Genomic DNA, 22491 nt, shown 5'->3' with positions numbered 1-22491 from the left:
GTACTGAAGGAGATGCCAACTTCACATTCTTGACTCTTCACAATCTCATGCAAATAACTCATGGCAGAATAAACCTTTATTTGAAGACATCAAAATATAAATATGGACAACATGACTAACACGAGAAAACACTTCTAACACGGACATAGCGCATCATTAGCGTGTTTCGGTACGGACCTACCGCTGACTCGGTTACAGAAACATACATACGTCATGAAGTAGGCACTCTCCATACAGCAGTATCACTCTATAGTGCAGAAGAAAAGGAATTTCAAACAACCGCCGGAGTAACGTGTAGTGTTAATATGTGGACCCTGCAATCCCTAAACAGACCCCGTCAAACAAGTTCGAGACAAATCACCTTAAGGCTGAATAGTCTTGCGCTGACCTGGAAATCTGTTCTGTCTTGCTACTGAGTTTTAACCCATGAACCAAAACCTATTTTTCAATTATCAGCAGTAGGGGCAAAATTACACGTTGATAATGAAAACTGTACACTATTTTGATTTGTTTGAATCTTTAAGATGAACACAAATGCGTATTTTCTTTCTTTCACACATGGCACTGTTGGGTTTAGGGGACACTGACAAGAGAAAGTTTGATAAACAATAGAAATAGAAAGGATTTTATGTACGTTACAAAAAAACAGTTGCATACTTTGATAAAATTTTGATGGAGCTTCAATTTATTCAAAGTGAATGATCACATTCTTTGAAGGAATACAGCACTGAAAGCGGTCTAGGGGGGAAAAAATGAAATCCCAAGCCTCTAGTTCAAGGCTACGGTTTGAACGATTGTCCTAAGTTTTCTTCTAAGGCGTCTGCTTCAGGCTCAATGCTCACACGTGGCACTACGGAATAACATCCTGCTACTGGAAGGCCAAGTTACCAACAGAAAGGTTGAGTTTCTGCACATTCAGTCCAAGGAACCTGGGTCCCACTGGTCGCCGTGGTGTAATCTTTGGAATGTGTTGATCGCTCGCTGTGGCGGCTTAAAAACGGGCACTTAGGATATATGTAAATCACACCTCATTTTCAAATCAAGATTAAAAGGAGTCTAAAGCAAGTTCATCACTTCTTAGACTTTTACATGATTCATAGGTAGGTACTTCTTCCTTTTTTGGAACATAGAAATCGAGCAAAGGCATCTGTACTGACAAATATTACTTCATTTCCGACACATAAAACAAAATTGATAAATAAGGGTGATATAAATACTCTTCTAATATACAGCATTGGTATAACATTTCTCCGTTCCCACCCTCACGAGGCCGCCCTGTGTGTCTTTGGATAGAGAGAGATATTCAGGATGGTACGCGCAGGGCCCCCAAAGCCACGAGGTGAGCGTAACCTTTTGGTCGGACCGCTCTGGGCTCCCGGCTCCCTGCTGTGGAAGCTAGACTCAGGGTTAGGACGCCCCCCCCATACCGCCTCTAAACCTCTACCGGGGGACGAGACACCCCGTCGCGGTAGGCCTAAACCCGCAGTAGACGAGACGGCCGTCTGACCCCCACCAACATACTGACCGGCGGCGCTGGCGGTCCGCCCTGGCGCCCTTCGTCCTCAGGTCGGACGCTCGACTCCGCCGCCCGTCGAGGTCTACACAAACTCCTCGTCGCAGAGAGACTCCCCCACCAGCAGCGAGTGCCTGTCGGGCTCGCTGAGCGCCAGGCTGTGGATGGAGAGCTTGTCCGAGCGCAGCGAGCTGATGGAGGCGCGGCTGTAGTTGACGATGCGGTCCAGGAGGCTGAGCTTGGGCGAGGCGCGCCGCAGGTCGCCCATGCCGATGTGGACGCTGACGTCCGACAGGCTCCCCGTCCGCCGCTTCACGTTGCCCAGCTGGGCCTCCAGCTTCTCCGCGGTGGGCTTGGCGTAACTGATGGGGGGGGGGATTCAATTAGACGTACTTAAGATCAATTAAACAAATGTTCCCATCGTGGCTTCGCCAAGGACCATAACTCATATAACTTCATAACTCATAACTTCCCCTGACTTGATCAGGGAAACGATGTCTGAAGGGAGGCTGTTACTGCGTTGCCCCCGATGAATTACAAGAGCAGATTGATGAGAACACATTACCATACCTCGCAAAAACAATAGTTACTCACCCACTCACTCATCATAGTGTCAAGAGTGTGTGTTTGTATTCTAGTCCTACTGTCATCATGTCATCAAGAAAAATGTAAAATCATTTAAAAAAGATAGTATTCGCTCATCGTATTAGTTCGACCTTTGTTTCAGGCCTGCTAACAGCCGGGTTGGTTTGGCCTCGACGGTCGTAGCCTGAGAGACGTTTACCATTTGAGCAGCAGGGAGGAGACCACCACGGAGACGGACGACAGCGCCATGGCAGCGGAGCCCATCCAGGGCTGCAGCACCAGGCCGACGGGCATGAACACACCTGGAGGAGACAGGTGTGGGCGTCGTCAGGGAACACCCCTCCTTTGATCGCAGTCACAAAACCCATTAAATACTAAACTGTACATGGACTGCATTTATACAGCGCTTTTCTAACCAGTGGCCTCTCAAAGCACTTCACAGTATCGCCTAACATTCACCGGTTCATGCACACATTCACACACTGACAGCGGTGTCAGCCATGCAGGGCGACAGCCAGCTGGTCAGGAGGAGTCAGGGTGAGGCGTTTCGCTCAGGGACACCTCGACACTCAGCTAGGAGGAGCCGGGGATCGAACCAGCGACCTTCCGGTTCCCAGCCGACCCGCTCTGCCCCCTGAGCCCACCACTGATAACCCGGGCCCTACGACGCTCCCATCACCTACCGGCCGCGATGGGAATGCCGACCAGGTTGTAGATGAGCGCGAAGACGAAGTTGATGCGGATCCTTTTGACGGTCTTCATGGAGAGGTCGATGCTAGCCACCACGTCCAGAAGGTCGTTCTGAGGGGGGGGGGGGGGGGGGGGGGAGAGAGACAGTCAGGGCAGGACTCCATTCAACATGAAGGAAGAGAGACAGTGAGGGGACTGGGAGGAAGAGAGACAGTGAGGGGACTGGGAGGAAGAGAGACAGTGAGGGGACTGGGAGGAAGAGAGACAGTGAGGGGACTGGGAGGAAGAGAGACAGTGAGGGGACTGGGAGAAAGAGAGACAGTGAGGGGACTGGGAGGAAGAGAGACAGTGAGGGGACTGGGAGGAAGAGAGACAGTGAGGGGACTGGGAGGAAGAGAGACAGTGAGGGCAGGACTCCATTCAACACGGAGGACCGAGGACACAGCCTTGAGAGCTTGTGCATCAGAATGCATCATGGGATTCTTTGTTCCGCCATATTGAGAGGAATCCGGAGAGCTGGAGTACGGTCAAACCCTGAAATCAAAGTAAATATACCGTAATCCAGGCTAAGGAAAAGGTTGTACTGCCGCCTCTCGCATGAGTACCGTTGTGGCGGTTGCATATTGATGCTGCTACTTAACTCGACCTACTTTGTTATTGTGATCTTGTGTTGTTGCTGCTATGTGTCTGCTGAGGAACCAAGCCTAATAATTATACTCGTGCGTACTTGAACACTAAGATGTAATAAAAGAAAACTCTGATCTGATAAACAAAAATGTACCAAGAAACAACCAAAGGAACACAGCAACAAACATTCCAACGCTTCCAAAATGCGTAATCGCGCCGGCACTGACAATAGAAATCTATGCGGATCAGATGTGCCATGTAAACGCGGCTACTGAGCCCTATCGGAGCGTTCGACGGTCGCCGTGGCAGCGGAGGGTACGTTGGCGTCGCCATGGCGACTCGACCTCACCCTGATCAGCACCACGTCCGCCGCCTCGATGGCCACGTCCGTGCCCGTTCCTATGGCGATGCCCACGTCGGCCATGGCCAGGGCGGGGGAGTCGTTGACGCCGTCGCCCACCATGGCCACCCGCTTGCCCGAGCGCTGCAGCTGCTCCACCTTGGCCACCTTGTGGGAGGGCAGCACCTCCGCAAACACCTTCCTGATGCCCACCTGCGAGAGAACCACAAGGGTATATAGCCATCAAACACTTTGTAGAGGTGGGAACGTCCTCCATAGCGCCGTCCCTTTACACCAGAGCGACGCGTCGGCTACGAGGCGTTAATGCTGGTGTTCTACTGCCCCCCGGTGGTCAGCCAGGGGAATTGTTTTATTATGTTCATCTTTTTGAGTAGTATATATATTACTAAATATAAATAGTTCTTAGCATTGTATAGCATCTTATCCTAGCTATCTTTGTTGTATACTGGTAATGGGTTAACCTTGCGATTGTTGGGGCTCAGCACTTGTTTCTATAAACATCCTTACTGTACCGACCAAGATATTGTTTCAACTTCTTCTGACAAATTCTTAGAATCAATGCAAAAAAAAACAGTCTTTTTGGTTTGTTACTACAATCCCAATTATTATCACACAAACTCAGCATTTCTATGATACGCCTATCCATGATGAACACTGTGGTCCAGACATCCCAGCTGAAGACCTACACCTGAAACCTGTTTACAACCCGGCTGTCCCTCATCGCCCTCCCCCGGGCGGTACCTGGGCGGCGATGGCCCGGGCTGTCTTGCTGTTGTCGCCGGTCATCAGGATGACCTCCAGACCCATGAGGTTCAGCGTGCGGACCGCCAGCTCTGCCTCCGGCTTCACCGTGTCGGCCACGGCGATCATAGCACACAGCACGCCTGAAGAACACACGGCCAGGGAACAGTGTAAGGTCAGGAGCCGGCAGGACTGGAAGCAAGGTTAGCCTGGGCTGAGATAACGGGGGTTAGATAAGGCTACGATAAAGGAGGCGGGGTTTAGCTCACGGGACAGGAAGAACAGATTAGGTTACGGTCGAGGACGAATAGTTACGATATAGTAGGAACAGCTTTGTTAGATAAAGGAAGAATAGTCGAGGTTATGATCGAGTGAGAACAGCGTTGCTATAAAAGAAGAGGAGTTGAGGTTATGATGAACAGCGTTGTTATAAAGAGGAAGAGGAGTTGAGGTTATGATGAACAGCGTTACTATAAAAGAAGAGGAGTTGAGGTTATGATGAACAGCGTTGTTATAAAGAGGAAGAGGAGTTGGTGTTATAATGCAGTGAGAACAGCCCTGTCAGCTAGAGGAAGAGGAGTTGAGGTTATGATGAACAGCGTTGTTATAAAGAGGAAGAGGAGTTGAGGTTATTATGAACAGCGTTGTTATAAAGAGGAAGAGGAGTTGAGGTTATTATGAACAGCGTTGTTATAAAGAGGAAGAGGAGTTGAGGTTATGGTGAACAGCGTTGTCAGCTAGAGGAAGAGGAGTTGGCGTTATGATGAACAGCGTTGTTATAAAGAGGAAGAGGAGTTGAGGTTATGGTGAACAGCGTTGTCAGCTAGAGGAAGAGGAGTTGGCGTTATGATGAACAGCGTTGTTATAAAGAGGAAGAGGAGTTGGCGTTATGATGAACAGCGTTGTTATAAAGAGGAAGAGCCCTGGGTGCTGCACGCCACTCACCGTCGACGGCCACCAGCACGGCGGTGCGTCCGCTGCGCTCGTGCTCCACCATGGCCTCGTCGACGTCGGGCAGCACGGGCAGCGCGTTGCGCGTCATCCACTCGCGGTTCCCGATCAGGACGGTGTAGGAGGCTGACTGGACCAGGGCTGCAGAGAGGAGGCGCATGATTTAAGAGCCCCTGATTGGACGGGCTCATCACAGGCCTGAGACGGCAGGCCTGGGATCATTTCTTTTATTTTAGTTATTTTAGTCTGAGAGTTTGATTTGATGATCGCTGTCGGGAAATACGGACAGAATACTTTCAGAAGACCGTTCTAAATTAAAAGGCTTACCCTAAGAGAGCAGAGGTTTTTATACGCTTTTAAAGACTTTAATCTAGCAGTGGTATTGAACAGTTTAAAATACTTTAAGCTAGTAGAGGTTTTAAACTGTCTAAAATGCTTTAAGATAGCAGTAATATTAAACCGTTTAAAATACAATATGCCTGCCGGGGTTTTAAACGGCTTTAAATACTTTAAGCTAGCAGAGGTTTTAAACGGTTTCAAAGACTTTGAGCTAGCAAAGATTTTCAACGGTTTTAAAAGACTTTAAGCTATGAGAGGTTTCAAACAGTTTTCAATGCTCTAAGCTAGCAGTAGTATCAAACTGTTTAAAATACTTTATGCCTGCAGAGGTTTTAAACAACGTTAACGGCGGTCTTGCGTACTGAGGGGCTCTGGGTCCATGATGAGGGGGTGGGCCGCGATGGGGGTCCGCGGGTCGCCGATCTGCACCAGGATGCCGTTGCGCTGGTTGTTGTCGTCCTCGCTCCTCTGCAGGTTGTCGACGCTGCTGACCAGGCAGCGGATCCCGCAGCCCGCCACCGTCTGGAAGTCGGAGCAGGCGCCCAGCGACTCACTGCCCAGCTCCTGGGGGCAGAGAGGGGGCAACGAGGTCAGCGGCACGGGGGGGGACCCAACGGAGCCCTGGGCTCTGGGTCTGACCCGCACGGTGGAGTTCACCATCAGTGGGATTCTTCATCACAATTAAATATTTTTGAATGAATTTATGTTTGGAATAATCGAGGTCAATTTGTTGCTGCCAACCGTTTGTCATAATGAACAGGGGAACTCAGGTATTACAATAAGTTACATCAGTCATTACTTATACATGGATATATGGAGGCTCACAGGATGACAGCAAAACAGTTCACGGTCTGTCCCCAAGCACTTACCCGGTACACCTGGTGCATACAGTACACTTGGTCGATAAATAACCAATCAACAGCGGAGGGACCACGTACGGTTTAGAACAACAAAAAAGATTTCCCTTAAGGCTCAGACCCATCAGGCTGACACACGCACACACACACACACACACACACACACACACACACACACACACACACACACACACACACACACACACACACACACACACACACACACACACACACACACACACACACACACACACACACACACACACACACCTAAATGAGTGAATGGGTGGATGGGGGCGAGCCCGACCTGCTTGCAGTACTTGGTGATGGCGGACCCCAGGGGGTGCTCGCTGCTGTTCTCCGCCGTGCCCACGACGGCCAGCAGCCGGGAGCGGGGCATGCGGTTCGCCTCCACCACGATCTTCAGCTGCACCACCTCGGGGGCGCCGTACGTGATGGTGCCCGTCTTGTCGAACACCACCGTCTGGATCTGACCCCGCCCGCGGAGAGGAGGCGGTTAAAGGGGGGGTATCATGCCACCAGGTGTGAGAGTGGTCAGCCTTCAGAAGCCGTACACTGGATGGATCAGTCCACCAGCCGCCCGGTGGACTGTAGCCAATGATGCGTATCTATCCATCTCACATCTAGGTGGACACGCCACTCATTATGTCACTACAACAAAGGAAAAGGCAGACTTTCAACGGCTCCTAATAAAGTAAGGGATACACCACCTCATTTAAACAACAGACCAGCTGGAGATGGTTGCTTACCACCAGCAAACTGGTTTAGTCTGCTAACACAAGTTACCAGCAACGATACGATATGAACTACTTATATCTATAAAGTTATTGGGCTTTTATGGACTTGAATCCCTTTGTTAATCACCAATGTTCTTCCAGGGTGCTTGGAACATAACCTTTGCTGCGTTGTCTAGGAAACATCTGGTCCAGTTATATCCAGCCGTGGTATAGCTTTGTGGAGCATTGATTCAGAACAGGTCAAGGCAGAGGTGTCCCACTACTGCACACTACTGCACACCCTGGAACCTCACTGACCAATCAGGGTCGAGTATTTAACAATGCCCCAAGCGCCCCCCACCTCCCCCCTCACCCACCTTGTGGGCCATCTCCAGGGGCTCGCCCCCCTTGATGAGGATGCCGTTCTGTGCGCCCACGCCCGTGCCCACCATGACGGCGGTGGGCGTGGCCAGGCCCAGCGAGCAGGGGCACGCGATGCACAGCACCGTGATGGAGGCCTGGAAGGCGAAGCGCACCACCGCCTCCGCCTCAGAGATGCTCTTGTCGTAGCCCTGAGTGGGGGGGGGGGGGGGGCGATAGGTGAGGCAGACACCTTATATTATATTAATGGTTCAGCCCTACTTTAATCCATCCCTTAACTTGTCTTTTATGTGTTTTAAATTAATTTCTTATTTTGTGGATTTGGCCCATATCACTGTGCAAACGTTTGTCAACGGTGAGCAGGGGAACTCAAGTTTATACAAGTTATATCAATTATTGCATATATAACGTTTTTGGGAGGCAAAATGGACACCAGGGGGCGGTGTTGCTTTTTAAAATCAGGCACAACAGAGTAACAGACGTCATCAAGTGTCTGGAACCGTTAAGACACAGAGTTAACGAAGAGCTCACCGGAAAGTACTTCTGGACCAGAGGGAAGTTGAGGAAGCCGATGAGGATCCAGGAGCAGAGCGTGAGCAGCGACACGACCACGATGAACGGCACGAAGTAACCGCTGATCTTATCGGCGTACTGCTGGATGGGAGCCTGGAACACACGGTACCGCTCAGACACACAGCCTGAGAGACTAACCACCTCTACTACTACCAGCTAGTCAGCACTGATCCAGCTCACTCAGATCAACTCACCTCAGATTAGCATCGTGTAGCGTCTCATCCTAGCTATCTTTGTTTAATACGTGGAATAGGTTAACCTAGTGATGGTTAGTGCTTGGCACTTGTTTCTATGAACATCCTTACTGTACCGACAGCAATATATGGCTGTTTCTCTATCTTCTGACAAACGTACTTATTGTAAGTCCCAATAACATCATTTTATTGCACTACGATGTTTTTACGGGAAGCACTTCGAGTCTGCTTCATGTACGAAAAGTGCGATATAAATAAAGTTGCCTTGCTTTGCCTAAGTCGCTTCAGATAAAAGCGTCGGCTAAATGCCCCAAAGGTCAACGTCACCGAGGAGCAAGGCACCAGGACAGTGGGTAGCGGGCGTTGAACCCTAACCCTAACCCTGACACCACACACACTATCCCGCCCCCGATGATGCACATCCCCCAGAGAGAGTATCCCTCCGCCCTGACGAGGCCCCGCCCACCTTGGAGGTCTGGGCCTCCTCCACCAGCTTGACGATCTGGGACAGGGTGGTGTCCAGGCCCACGTGGGTGGCGCTGATCAGCAGGGAGCCGTTCTGGTTGATGGAGCCGGCGATCACCGTGCTGCCCGGCTTCTTGGTGACCGGCATGGCCTCGCCTGGACGCACGGAGGACACACAACCAGGGTCAAAGCACAGCACAACAACACAACAACACAACAACACAACCAGGGTCACAGCACAGCTCTACACAACACTACACAACACCACAACCACGGTCACAGCACAACAACACAACCAGGGTCACAGCACAGCACAACCCAACACAACACCACACCACACAACACAACACCACAACCAGGGTCACAGCACAGCACTACACAACACAACAACACCACAACCAGGGTCACAGCACAACTCAGAGCACAGCACAACAACACAACCAGGGTCACAGCACTACACAACACAACACAGCACAACACAACACCACAAGCAGGCTCAGAGCACAACACAACACAACAACACAACACAAGCAGGCTCAGAGCACAACACAACAGAACACCACCACCAGTCTCAGGAACACAACTCAAGCAGGCTCAGAGCACAACACAACAGAATACATCCAGGCTCAGGAATCCCGTTCTACAGCCTGAATCCATCGGTCCGAATCCTAATCTTCCGGCAAAAGTTTGAGGTTCACACTAGCAAACCTCGCCCAAGTAACGTGCGTAGAATATTTGATTGCTTTAGGTGGGACCGCACCTCAAGACAGTATGCAGTATCATCACAAACAGTGTACACAATAACACAGCCAGGCTCAGGAACACAACTAATCCTAGGGATCAATCGCAGCCTAAGACCCAAATAGAAATGTGAATTTTCCGTCGGCCAAGTATGCGGCAGCTGGCTTGATGATCAGAATCACACAGAGTTCAGTGATTTGTGCGTATTTTTGCCATTTAAACTTTCCTGGGAATTTCGCCTGATGCTCGAACATTCACATGAGAAAGGTTTGCGGTTAATGCTAGCAAACCTCGCCCAGGTAACACGCGTAGAGTATTCGCTTTCACTTTAGATGTGACCGCACCTGAAGACAGTATGCTCAAACATCATCAACAAGGCATTTTTAAATCTTTATGTGAACGCCTACTTCATATCACTACGGATCTTATGCAAACATACCGTCTGTACGAATGTGAACGACGTTCTTGCTTGAATGCTGAATGATCACTTGCTGCACCATCCAGTTTTCAGCACTCAATAATAATGTTAATAATAGTAATAAAACTCCTAGGAATGGTCATATCCACCTGTGATGAGAGACTCGTCCGCCATGGAGTGTCCCTCGATGACGCGCCCGTCCACGGGGAACTTCCCCCCGGGGACCACCTTCACCACGTCGCCCCTCTGCACCAGCTCCACGTCCACCTGCTCCTCACTGCAGGGCCACAACCACCGCTAGGGTCAGACAGGGGCCCCGTGGGCCCCCTCATTATACCAGGCCCCGAGGGTCACCACGGACACAAGGGACTCCAGAGTCACCACGGACACAAGGGACTCTCGAGGGTCACCACGGACACAAGGGACTCTCGAGGGTCACCACGGACACAAGAGACTCCAGAGCCCCTAAGTCACTTGTGACTTTATAATCACGAAGTCACAAGTGACTGTAGTTCAACATTTCCATATACTCAAAAATAAATGTACGTATATATTTTGTAAGACTGAATGATTGATGATTGATGAATGATTAAAGCATATATTTTTGAGAGAGTCTCACGTTTTAGCTCCACAGATGAACTTGAAATTTCCCACATGCAACCAAAGTGTGGGATTCCCCACCAACATCCATACCGATGGTGAGTTGTAATCTGACTCCCAGTGCGACACACAATTGGTTGTTGTTAGCAAAGGGAAATGAAAACCAGAGAGGAGGAGGAGGAGGAGGAGGAGGAGGGGGTACCTGCGGACAGACTTGTCACTGTTGAGCGTGACCACGGTCGCCTCTGTGGCCTGCAGTGACATCAGCTTGGAAAGAGCTTCTGACGTCTTGCTCTGGTCCGGACAGAAAGGCAGACGACATCAAACAGACGGTAGAAACACAGCCGGTAACAAAACAGCAGCCTCAAAGGAGGCCTTCTGGATCCTTTTCTACAGGAGCGTTCCACATGTGGGATTCAAACCCAGGCTGTGAGACCCCCACCCTCACCACCACCAGCCTGTATGCGTCACCGAGGTCACACATGGCGTGCGGCGCCGTACCTTGGCTATCTGCTCCAGCCAGCGGCCCAGCGAGATGAAGACGAAGAGCATGGGCGGCGTGTCGAAGAAGGTGATGGGGTTGACCTTGGCCTGCTCCGCCATGGCCACCAGCAGCACCACCAGCGAGTAGGTGAAGGCGATGGTGGTGGCCAGCACGATCAGCACGTCCATGTTGGCCGAGCGGTGCTTCAGGGCCTTGTAGGCCTGCACGTAGAAGTAGCGTCCGCCGATGAACTGTGGAGGGCAGACAAAGGCTTGCATTCACCGCAGGGGGACGCACCACCGGCTCGGGTTCCCCTTACTCTACGGCCCCCGGAGGAACAGGGGCCTCTTTCACCGCAGTCGGAAGTGCGGTGTTCATGTCTGCTCCGTGTTCATCGAGTGTGAAGTGGGGCTGGTGGCGGACGTGGCGAAGTCACCGTATTGTGCGTTTGTCGACTAATCTTAAAAGGTAACGGGGAATCGGCAGCAGAGCTGCAGTCGGCTGCAGCTTGGCCGTGTTCGGCGGCACCTAAGCTGTGTTCTAATTCATTAGTCTGTCTGTTTTAGCGTGTTGCGGCGACATGGACTGGATGGTTAACCGGCCAGTTTAATTGGACTGAATATTGTGTGGGAGTCCTTGCTCCACGCAGGTAAAAGCCCCCGAACGAGCCCTACCTGCACGGGCACGCAGAAGAGGAAGGAGAGCAGGTTCATGACGGAGAGCCCCGGGACCAGCTGGCGCTCCAGGAACATGGAGGAGTGGTCGTGGACGTAGTCCTCGGCCGAGGCGTTGTGGTGGTGGGCCGTCTGCATCTGGTGGTCCACGATCATCATGTACATCATCATGCCCATCACCGGCACGCAGAAGAACAGGCTGACCAGGAAGGACTTCCTCCACCTGGAGGACAAAGGAGAGAGAGGAGCGCAATGGAACCGAAATACCTGACATTTTTGAACAATTGAAAAATGAAATATTTTGCGTTGAGAGAATGAGTTTGTGCCACCAGAAGCACACCCACACACCCACACACCCACACACACACACACACACACACACACACACACACACACACACACACACACACACACACCACTTACTGCTGTATCTCAGTGCTGTGGTCCAGGTGACTTCCTGTTCGGTCCCTCTTCACCAGTGAAGCTTCAAAACCCAGGCTCTACCAATTAGATCAACTCTTTTAATCATTCAAATCTTTGAACAAACAAGACCCAGATAAAACACATCATCAGATGAACACAGACCCCAGTGTGATTCAGCATGACCAAACACAACTCTTCATAACCAGAACCACTGTTTGTATGTAAACTTTTGAAAACAGGCCGCGATGTGCTTTGCAAGAAGACATCATGAAGACAACAAAACGTAAAAACAAAGACTGATGTGCCGCAGGATCAAACGTCACACAGTCAAAGTGGAACACAAGGCAGTGAGCTGGGAGATGCGGTCCGTCCGGACTAAAGCCCACGGCCGTAACAAGCAGCAGGTGAACAAGCAGCCGGTAAATCACCTTTCAACATTTTTGAATTTGGATCGTGCGGGAGGGGGTAAGGGTCACATGTGACAGATTGGTGTTGGATTTCTGACTTTAAATCAGAATTCTACGATTATCTACGTGTGAATTTGGACTATAATCTCATAATTCTGATTTTTAAATCAGAATTTAAAGTCAGAATTATGGGCAGGCGACCTGTAAGGCGCCAGGGTCAGTGAAGTTCACTTGGCGACACACAGCGTGGGAACCACAGGCTGACCTACGGAAGAGGATCAGGGCAACATGTGAATCAGAGGTTAAAGGTCAGGAGTCTGACTTTAAACTCAGAACTCAAAAATGGGGCCCCAATCCACTTCCATAGGATCGCACTCCAAATACAAACCCGTGTGTGTGCGTGCGTGTGTCCGTGCATGCGTGCTTGCGTGCATGTGTTTGTGCGTGCGTGCGTGCGTGCGTGCGTGCGTGCGTGTTTGTGCGTGCGTGTTTGTGCGTGCGTGTTTGTGCGTGCGTGCGTGCGTGCGTGCCTCTATCGTTACCCAGCCCTCCCCATAAAGCCTGGGGCTACACCCAGCCCGCTCTAGTGTCCCCTGAGGACCGGGGGTCCGTGATTAAGGGTGCTCACCTCCAGCCACCGGATCACGTCTCGGGGCCCCGTCACCTCGGGGTCGTACTTGACGTGCGCCTTGTTGGTTGCCAGGGCGACGGACACGTAGATAATCCCCTTCTGCTTCATGAGGCTGGACTCAATCTTGTGCACGCAGGAGGCGCACGTCATGCCTCTGACCTTAGGGTGCAGACATCAACACGGGGACTCAGAGTCACATGACTCCACCACTGATCACCGGAGAGCCACCCGCCGCCCACGGCCAGTCCGGTCATGTGACGCTTCATGGTCACATGACCGGACTGCCCGTGGGCGCGGTGTGACTGTGGCCCTCAGACCGAGGGGCTGAATTAAGAGTGATGGATGCGTGGTCTCGTGTGGACCGTGGGGAACGTCGGGGACTCACCACCAGCTCCAGGCTGCCGTCCGAGCCCTCGTAGTTCTCCATGACGGAGGCGGTGAAGCCCAGCTCCCTCACGCACTCGGCGATGTCCAGCGGCTCCGTGACGTCGGGGTTGTAGCGCACCTCCGCCTTGCTGGCCATCAGGGCCACCAGCACCGAGTAGATGCCTGCGCAACACGGGAACGGTAGGCGGACTGCGGTTAGACAGCGCTGCCCTACACAAGTGGCCGCTCAAAGCGCTTTGCGACACGGCCGGACATTCATGCACACATTCGCACGCCGACAGCGGCGGTGTCGACCACGCAGGGCGACAGCCGGCTCGTCGGGAGCAGTCAGGGTGAGGCGCCTCGCTCAGGGACACCTCGACACTCCGATAGGAGGAGCCGGGGATCGAACCAGCGACCTTCCGGTTACCAGCCGACCCGCTCTACTTCCTGAGCCGCACGGCGCTCCGGGTCACGGGCAAAGGGGCGCGGCGGCAACGATCAGAGCTGGGGTCGCTCAACGCTGGGTTAACGTTGCAGGCGGGTCATGTTAACCGTGTCAGGCGCCTAGTACCCACCGGGTTCGTTCTTGAGGTTGCGCTCGATGTTGGCCACGCAGGAAGCGCAGGTCATGCCTCCGATCTGGATGAAGCACTTGGAGTGAGCGCCGCCCTTCCCCGCCTCCTTCTCGGGTTCACTCTCCGCCTCCTTCGCCTTCAGAGGCTCGGGGCTCATCAGGGGGTTGGGACAGGCCAGCGGCACCAGGCTGTTGGTCGCTATGGGAACCATGCACACGTCATCAGCGATGATTGGAGTGCTCGGCTACAACACGTTCACATGGACCGCTGCGGCTGGCGTGTTAATTATCGTTAGTACTTATAAAAAGTCACAACAAAGGAGTCATTTAGGGAAAATTAAAGGGAAGGTTGCAAAATGCTCCAAATGTAAATGATTGATTGATATAATAATATGAGCTATGAGAGCGGAGAGGAGGATGTCACTGATTATAACATTGTTAATTAAATAACAATGAATGAGCGTCTCCTCAACTGGTCCACCGAGCCCAGACCACCTCCTCACCCGTCAGGAAGGCGTCGAAGCCCATGTCCTCCACGGCCTCCCTCAGGTCCTCAGGGCCGGTGAGCAGCGGGTCGTACTCGAACGTCCCGCGGCGCTCCGCCAGGGACACGCGCGCCGACCGCACCCCGCTGCGCTGCGAGAGCGTCCCCTCGATGGACCGCACGCACGAGCCGCACGTCATCCCCTCGATGCGGACCTCCACCGTCCGGGACAGCGCCGGGGAGCGGGGCGCGGCGGGGGGGCCCAGGGGCGCGGCGGGGGGGCCCAGGGGCCCGCCGGAGCCCCAGAGCTGGGTGGTGAACGTCCCCGGGGGCAGGGCCTCGATGGCCTGCCGCAGCCGGGCCACGGTGACGCTGAGCGGGTCGTAGCAGACGGACGCCTTCCCCGTCTCCAGGCAGACCTCCACGGAGGACACCCCCGGGAGCCCGCCCACGCTGCCCTCGATGTTGACCACGCACGAGCGGCAGTGCATGCCGCCCACCCGCAGCGCCACGGCAACCGAGTCCACGAAGACCTCCGCCGCCTCCTCCTCCGGCGGCCGCTGGGCGTCCACCAGACGCTCCAGCTCGCTGGGAGACAGCTTCAGGGGCCGGGGCTTGGACCGGGCGACGGCCTTGAAGCCGGCCACGGCCACCTGGTCGATGATGGTCTGGACGGTGATGAGGTAGGGCAGGTAGACGACGGTGGCCTCCTGGGACTCCAGAGCCACTGGAAGCCAAGGCCAAGAAACGGGAGGACGTTAATGTAGCAGATGGTTGGATAAGATAAGAGGAGTCCGGAGGAAGATGCCAAAGTGGTTAACAACCAATAAAACACACCACAACTAAACACAGTGTATCCTTTAGAAATAACACCGGGTTGGCTTTGCTCAGGCATTGGTCAGCCCAGGGTAAGATTAGTTTGATTTAAATAAAGACTTGCGAACAATGTTTGGATAGCTCATTGTTCATTGTTATAAACGCTTCAAGAATGTGACATGAATCCATGCCTTGGGAGGAGAAGTTCACGGACAATCACCGCAAATGCTCCTGTCACTTAGTTCAGACCCTGTAAAAACCATATCAGCCGCAGATCTTATGAGTCACACTGAAATCCTGACCAGGATTGTCACGATGACACATAGAAAAGCTGACACGTACAATCCACTCACAAGACTAACACACTCCCAACTGGCTTCAGCAATGGGTTTCATTTTTACGCAATACTAGAGCTTCCTTTATATTGACTATTAATACCTAAACTCCTTTCCAACGCCTACTGCGGGGAAGGAAGTGTGAACCAGCTCCAATCTTCTCCGATGTCCTTGTACTATTGTTTGCCTAAACAAGATCAACTAGTTGTATAATTGGATCTGCTCCAGTTAACGAAAACATTGAATGATTGGCAGGTTATTTTATATTTGTTGACTCTGCTTTTGTTTGGTCAATCGACTGTAATGCTGAAGTATTGCCCAGTATCAGCCGAACTGGTCATTTTTATTTGTATTTGTCTGCCTTCTTATTGTTGTTGTTCTTCTTCTTCTTCTTCTTCCTGTTGAAGCTGTGTCTTGGATGTGGTCATTTGTATGACTTCGTTATCTTAAGACCCTGGCGGCAAAACTGACATCCCCTTCAGGGAAAAGATCGATCGTGAACTTGGACTCGAGATACAACATCTTGTTTTGAAGGGGGTCAGCGAAACAGAGACACAGTACAAAAGAAACTAAAACAAAAGTACAGTTACGAACCTAAAAGACGGACTCCCCAACAATCCACCCTCAGACTTCACAACCCTTTCTACTAATCGTTTACTAATCCCCACCACCCCCAACTTCATTTAGTAAATCACAATGCCTTCAGCAGTGGTGCGCTACGTACTAATAAACATCGCACAGAAAAACAGAACACGACCCAGAGAGATAATAAAAGACGAGGTCGATAAACAAACCAAAGGGACGTAGAAACAAGAGCAGCGGCTGACCTCTGATCTTCTGCACCCCCTTCAGCTTCCCCACCTTCCCCTCGATGGTGGTGGTGCAGGAATGGCAGGTCATGCCCTCGACGGACAGCTTCACCAGCGCCACGCCCGACCCCGCGCTGCGCGGCGGCGGCGGGGGGGAGAGGGAGGGGGAGGGGGGGGAGGAGGGGGGGGAGGCGCAGCGAGCGGGGCTGGCGGAGGCGGGGGGCTCCGGCGCCGTGGCCACGCCCGTCACCACCTCCCCCAGCTGGGGCGCGGTGGTCAGGGAGGGCACGAAGACGACGGAGAGACCCCCGGCGCTCTCCCTGACGTCCAGCACCCCCTGGACGCGGGACAGCCGCGCCAGGGCCTCCTGGGCGGCCCCGGGCCCCGGCCCCGGGGCGGGCAGCAGCAGGGTCTCCGTGGGGACCGGCTCGGCGGAGCTGGGGTCCGGCGGGCTGGACTCGAAGCCCATGTCCTCCACCGCCTCGCACAGAGACGCCGGGCTCTGGAGGCTGGGGTCGAACAGCACCGCGGCACTCCTCAGCTCCAGGGACACCTGGAGACACGACGGGGGGGGTCACGGGACCACCTCACGGTGAGTACACAGCGGGGGGGTCACGGGACCACCTCACGGTGAGTACACAGCGGGGGGGTCACGGGACCACCTCACGGTGAGTACACAGCGGGGGGGTCACGGGACCACCTCACGGTGAGTACACAGCGGGGGGGTCACGGGACCACCTCACGGTGAGTACACGACGGGGGGGTCACGGGACCACCTCACGGTGAGTACACAGCGGGGGGGGTCACGGGACCACCTCACGGTGAGTACAGCAGTCAGAAGAAAGAGGAACAACAATATACCTCTGAGGGTAACGTAAGGATGTTCATAGAACCAAGGGACAAGCACCAACAACCGCTAGGTTAACCCATTCCCCGTGCACAACAACATGGCTAGGATAAGATGCTACACAAGTACTATTTTTAAGTCCAAGGACGTACAACATAGTCCATACGAGCGGGGTGGGGGGGTGGGGGGTATGCTATGCAGAGGTGAACTCTGCATAGCATACCCGGTCGATCCTTCCCCAAAACGGCTGTGTAATCGAGTGCACTTCAACTATTCAGGCATTAAGTGCAATGCCTGGCAACCAGGCTGATCCATTCAGTCAGCAGTCAGTCATATTGTGAAGTATTTGCGTTAGGACCCTGAATCAATGGACTTTAAGAGCCCCCAGGGGTGGAAAGCCATAAACAATACAACGCAGGCGCCCGTCGCCGTTCTTATCTCGTCAGCCGTGCCGGCCATATATTTAAAAAGCAGAAGATGAGTGCGTTTGTCTTTGGAGAGTTGTGACTGTGGCGCGACCCTTTGCTCTCCCTCTACAGCGAGGAGGAAACATGTGACGCACTGAAGCAGTCACCTGACACAGAGTTAACAAAGCACAGCTGGGAACCAAGAGGCGGTGTGCGTGTGTGTGTTTGTGTGTGCGTGTGTGTGTGTTTTAAGAGAAAAGGCATGTGGTAAACCAATGATTATGTACTCAATCATGGTATACGGGACATAAATAGATACAGGAAAGGAAAGGAAAAAGAAGCAAATCCCGAGATGTTTACAAGCTATAAGTGCGTTACAAAGCCCCTAATTCCATTTGACTGGGAACACAGATTGCTTTTTGACCTGGGGGACACAGCTCCGCAAAGGGCAGAGCTCTTACGGGACAAACTATTACGTTATCTCCTCATTTGGCCGAAGCCCGCGGGGTAAACACAGGACAGAGGAAAGAGCAGGCCCCCCTTGTTATTACGACCCCAGGGGGGAGCTGTCTTGGCTTTGAGGCTCGTCACCATCGGTCTCAGCTGCTCCCATGCCAGTTAGACCCCGAGTCAATAGCCATGGGCTACGCACGGAGACCTTTTGGCTAGCAAAAGGTCACACAAGTTTGCCCAGTGCAGAGTTCAATCTCCTTCCACTGCTCCCGCTTACATGGACATTAGCGTAGCATTGGACGACATTAGCGTAGCATTGGACAACATTAGCGTAGCATTGGACGACATTAGCGAATGCTGCGCTAATGTCTGTTGTGATCACTGTCGTTGCTTGGATGACGGTTGTTATTGTGCGTTACAGTGTAACACATGCACCATGCATGTACAATGCATGTGTTACACGGAGACTCATCTCCCCTATAGCTGAACTTCTGGGAGGAGGCGGGACAAAACTGGGCAGGAAACCAAAAGCATAAAAGGGGCGGAGTCACACCGTGTGTTCTGATTTGTTTACGAAGATTTTCTACCGGAGAGAAACTGATCTGCGCAAGTCGACAAAGCTTTCAGAAGGGGATTTAAAGAAGTGTATTCCTACAGTTGCCAGTCAATACGGTGTTGATTTGTTTACTCTTTACTAGTGCTGGTCGAGTTTGCATTTGCTGTAAATAGCCAATTACGCAATTAACGATCCCCACTTCAAGAGACATGTTGAGGCAAAACAATTATGACGACAACAAAATAGAAATTGCCCTGTTCCCAGATCCCACAATCAGACCTTAGATTACTTAAAGTATGACGCCGGCGCCATACTTTAAGTAATCTAAGGTCTGATTTATGAGAGTAAACAAACACTGACGCAGAACAGTTAAGTAAAGTCAGTCTCAGCGTGCCTGTGGTTCGACACACACAACATATGCTGCATTCCTTCACCAGTGTGTATCTTTAATGTTTAGCGGTACCTTAATGTGGACGACTCCAGGCAGTGCTCCAACACGCTGTTCTATGGACTGGACACATGAGCCACACGTCATGCCTTCCACCTCCAGACGCACGGATCGCAGATCAGCTTCCTGAGCCATCTTAAGGCTCCTGTCTGCTGGAGGAAGGGACACATGTTGATCTGAGTACAGTCTGAACACCCAGCACAGCGCTTCAATATCTACATCAATGTGAACTACAGCCATCAGTATTGCCGCAGTCAATGGGGCTTTTCCAAGTAGGATCAATCAATGAAATACGAACAATTCATCAATTCATATTTTGAAACTATTGTGAAGTATGAGAAATTATTATATAGTAATAGGCTTTTTTTCTATTTTGTAACAAACTATTTGTGTTACAAACTGTAACTACTATTTGGTTATTTTCTGAAGCTCAACTCCTATTGGGTTTTTAGTAAATCCTTCGTAGAAAATTGTCTTATTAAATCCATATTTTTGGGAAAACAGGGAACAATATTTTTACTACTTGCAATGATTTGTTCATGCTTTGGATATTACGACCACTGAAACACTTTATACGATTTAGAAATAATGACAAGAGATGGTTCTGGAAACTGCAAAGAAATGCAATGTAACTGACACAGGATTAAAAATAGATTGTATGAAGCATCAATTAAATACATTATTCGCCTAGTCAACAGTAAACAGAAGTTTATATAAAATATAGAACTGAGCTTTTAATCAAATCGACCAAAAAAAAAAAATCATCTTAAATTACAATAACAGCCACCTAAGTACAAATTCTCTCCCCAACATGCGTGTTAACTTTTTTCTTCTAAGCATCCAAGACATAAAGCACCAGAACAAAGAGAAACCAACACGATCAAACACCTTTGATCCTACTTTTCCACAGCATCTTCTAATAATAATGCGATAGTTATTGGCTCTTACCCCTAAGTAGCTCTGCTGTGGTTCATAGGCAGGGTCTGATCCAGCCTAGCCACCCCGCTGGGCTCTGATCAGCTCTTGACTATATCAACTACTTCACAAACCCAACCTGGGCATGCCAATTAATACGATAAGGAATTAATAGGAGCCGCAAAAGATTTCTTGTTGTTCAACTAGCTCCCGGAGCGCCACTAGCCAGGAGATAAGGCTGCTGACTGGATCTTTAGCGACGGCACCCGGAAGTGACTATGCACTGTGCACACACGTCACGTACAGGGGGCGTTTCTCGGGGGCTTGTGTAATGTGTGTGGCTGGGCGAGGGTCCTGGGTTGTAACGTTACCCTGATCTACCGGAACGCAATTTCCGGTATTTTTATTTTCGATGAGGGTGTGCGTATGTCGGTTAACGGTTCCCGGTAGCGAGAGGAATATAAGGACACAACAATAACAGCGACAGCGGAAGGAGAAGTTTTATGGATGTTTGAAGAATAGTTTCAACAAATCATTAATTTAGCCGAAACATGTAACCGAAAAGGATATCCCTCTTCCGGAAGTTCATCCCTCTCTCCTTCCCCTTCACAGCGAATATCACGTCACTGAAAGTCCCGCCCCATCTCTCACTCGCTAATAACGCTCTTCTGGAGGGTCTTGTTCCAGGCGTTCCGGCGTCAAGTAGAACGCCTGAGAACGTGCTATGATTTGTTGTGCGGCGGTCTATAGCCATTTTATTATATTTAGCAAATTAGCAAATTTTATTGACAGACACTAATTCGAGGCATTAATGCAAATAGAGATTTCTGATAAACTAAAATCCAACACAAATCTCCCTATACTTGCCTGTCTTTAGTGGACACGTGATCCAAAGGCCATGACATCCATGACATAAAAAAACGGAAACACTGTCAGCTACTAAATAAAGTTATCATAAAGACTCGTATCTGCTTATCGGTCTGCCTGTCTGTCAAACATCCCTTCCATTGTCTCCCAGGCCTATATCTTCCTTCAGGTACTTGAGATGCATCTTTGGCTATTTCCATTACATTCCGTAGGCCTACTCCTCCCAGGTGGTTGTTCTGATCATACATCCCAAACGCCCCACAAACGCACGCAAACATACACATGCACACGCACCGCATGCAAGCACACACGTACGCGCACGCACACACACACACACACACACACACACACACGTACGCGCACGCGCACACACACGCACACACACACACACACACACACACACACACACACACACACACACACACACACACACACACACACACACACACACACAGAGCCGGCGCTGGCCGTTTCGGCGCCCTAGGCGGCTCGAAATCAACTTGCGCCCTGGACAGGTCTTCCGAGCGGGGGGGGGGGGGTGCTACGGTGACGGTTTCGGGCCGCCCTGGCGATTGCTCCCGCGCCCCCTCCCTTCTCCGTTCGCGTCGACACACACACACACACACACACACACACACACACACACACACACACACACAAGCACGTACGCACACAGCACATGGTTCCCCCATCATCCATCTCGACGCATCGGTCCTCGGATGAGGACTCCCTGATCAGACATTCCCCTCAGGTCGGCGCTGCCGTGTTCCTCTGCCTGTGCGGGAGCGGGAGTGGCCTCCAGGCCCCTGGGAGAGGCATCCCTCACCCACCGGTGCACCGTGTGAGGCGGTGTACCGGGAGCACCGACGACAGTGTTGTTTGGATTCACGGGGATGCGTCTTCATTATTCACTTTGCTCCGACCTCTGCTGAGGCTGGTCTCTGCACATCCGGCCAGGAATGCCGTTTAATCTCCTTTGTTAAGTCAACATTTAAATAGGACCAGCTCCCTGTCTGTATCCAAATTGCATTGAATACACTTCAGCCTTTCAATGTTGGCTCTACAGTAAAACGTTTGCCAACGGCGTTTGCCAATATTGCATTTGCTTGATGGATAAACATTTCCCGCACATATTTACTAAAGAGAACCCCCTTCAAAGACTTTTCAATGACATTGTCCGGTTTGACCTGCGTGCGACTCTCGGTCTGACCGCTAGAGG

The 22491-nt window shown here is 51.6% G+C and overlaps 1 protein-coding gene and 1 long non-coding RNA gene across 3 annotated transcripts; one reads left to right on the top strand and one right to left on the bottom strand.

Annotated features, from left to right (window-relative positions):
• Positions 1–58: 58 nt before the first annotated feature.
• Positions 59–20682, bottom strand: atp7a (ATPase copper transporting alpha). 2 transcript variants are annotated; one of them, XM_060063266.1, is made up of 23 exons: positions 20439–20682; positions 19506–19642; positions 16798–17332; positions 14839–15546; positions 14337–14534; positions 13778–13941; positions 13390–13551; positions 12355–12431; positions 11932–12154; positions 11275–11508; positions 10976–11067; positions 10323–10450; positions 9016–9170; positions 8314–8448; positions 7779–7973; positions 6972–7154; positions 6170–6371; positions 5463–5609; positions 4518–4660; positions 3765–3968; positions 2782–2899; positions 2298–2400; positions 59–1875 (listed from the first exon to the last, which is right to left on the bottom strand). In XM_060063266.1, exons 2-23 carry the CDS (start codon positions 19623–19625, stop codon positions 1599–1601), a joined length of 4503 nt encoding a protein of 1500 aa, XP_059919249.1. In that variant the 5' UTR covers positions 19626–19642; positions 20439–20682; the 3' UTR covers positions 59–1598. The 2 variants fall into 2 exon arrangements, with proteins under 2 accessions (XP_059919249.1, XP_059919248.1); XM_060063265.1 differs by having other exon boundaries at positions 19506–19639; positions 20439–20681.
• LOC132466203 (uncharacterized) lies at positions 5651–6182 on the top strand. Its single transcript, XR_009527771.1, has 3 exons — positions 5651–5810; positions 5846–5991; positions 6065–6182. It is a non-coding gene; the product is annotated as an uncharacterized LOC132466203 (long non-coding RNA).
• Positions 20683–22491: the final 1809 nt, after the last annotated feature.

The sequence above is a fragment of the Gadus macrocephalus genome, chromosome 10, assembly GCF_031168955.1.
Source record: "Gadus macrocephalus chromosome 10, ASM3116895v1".
In the NCBI taxonomy this organism is placed as follows: Eukaryota; Metazoa; Chordata; class Actinopteri; order Gadiformes; family Gadidae; genus Gadus; species Gadus macrocephalus.
This window is presented reverse-complemented; position numbering and strand designations above follow the sequence as displayed.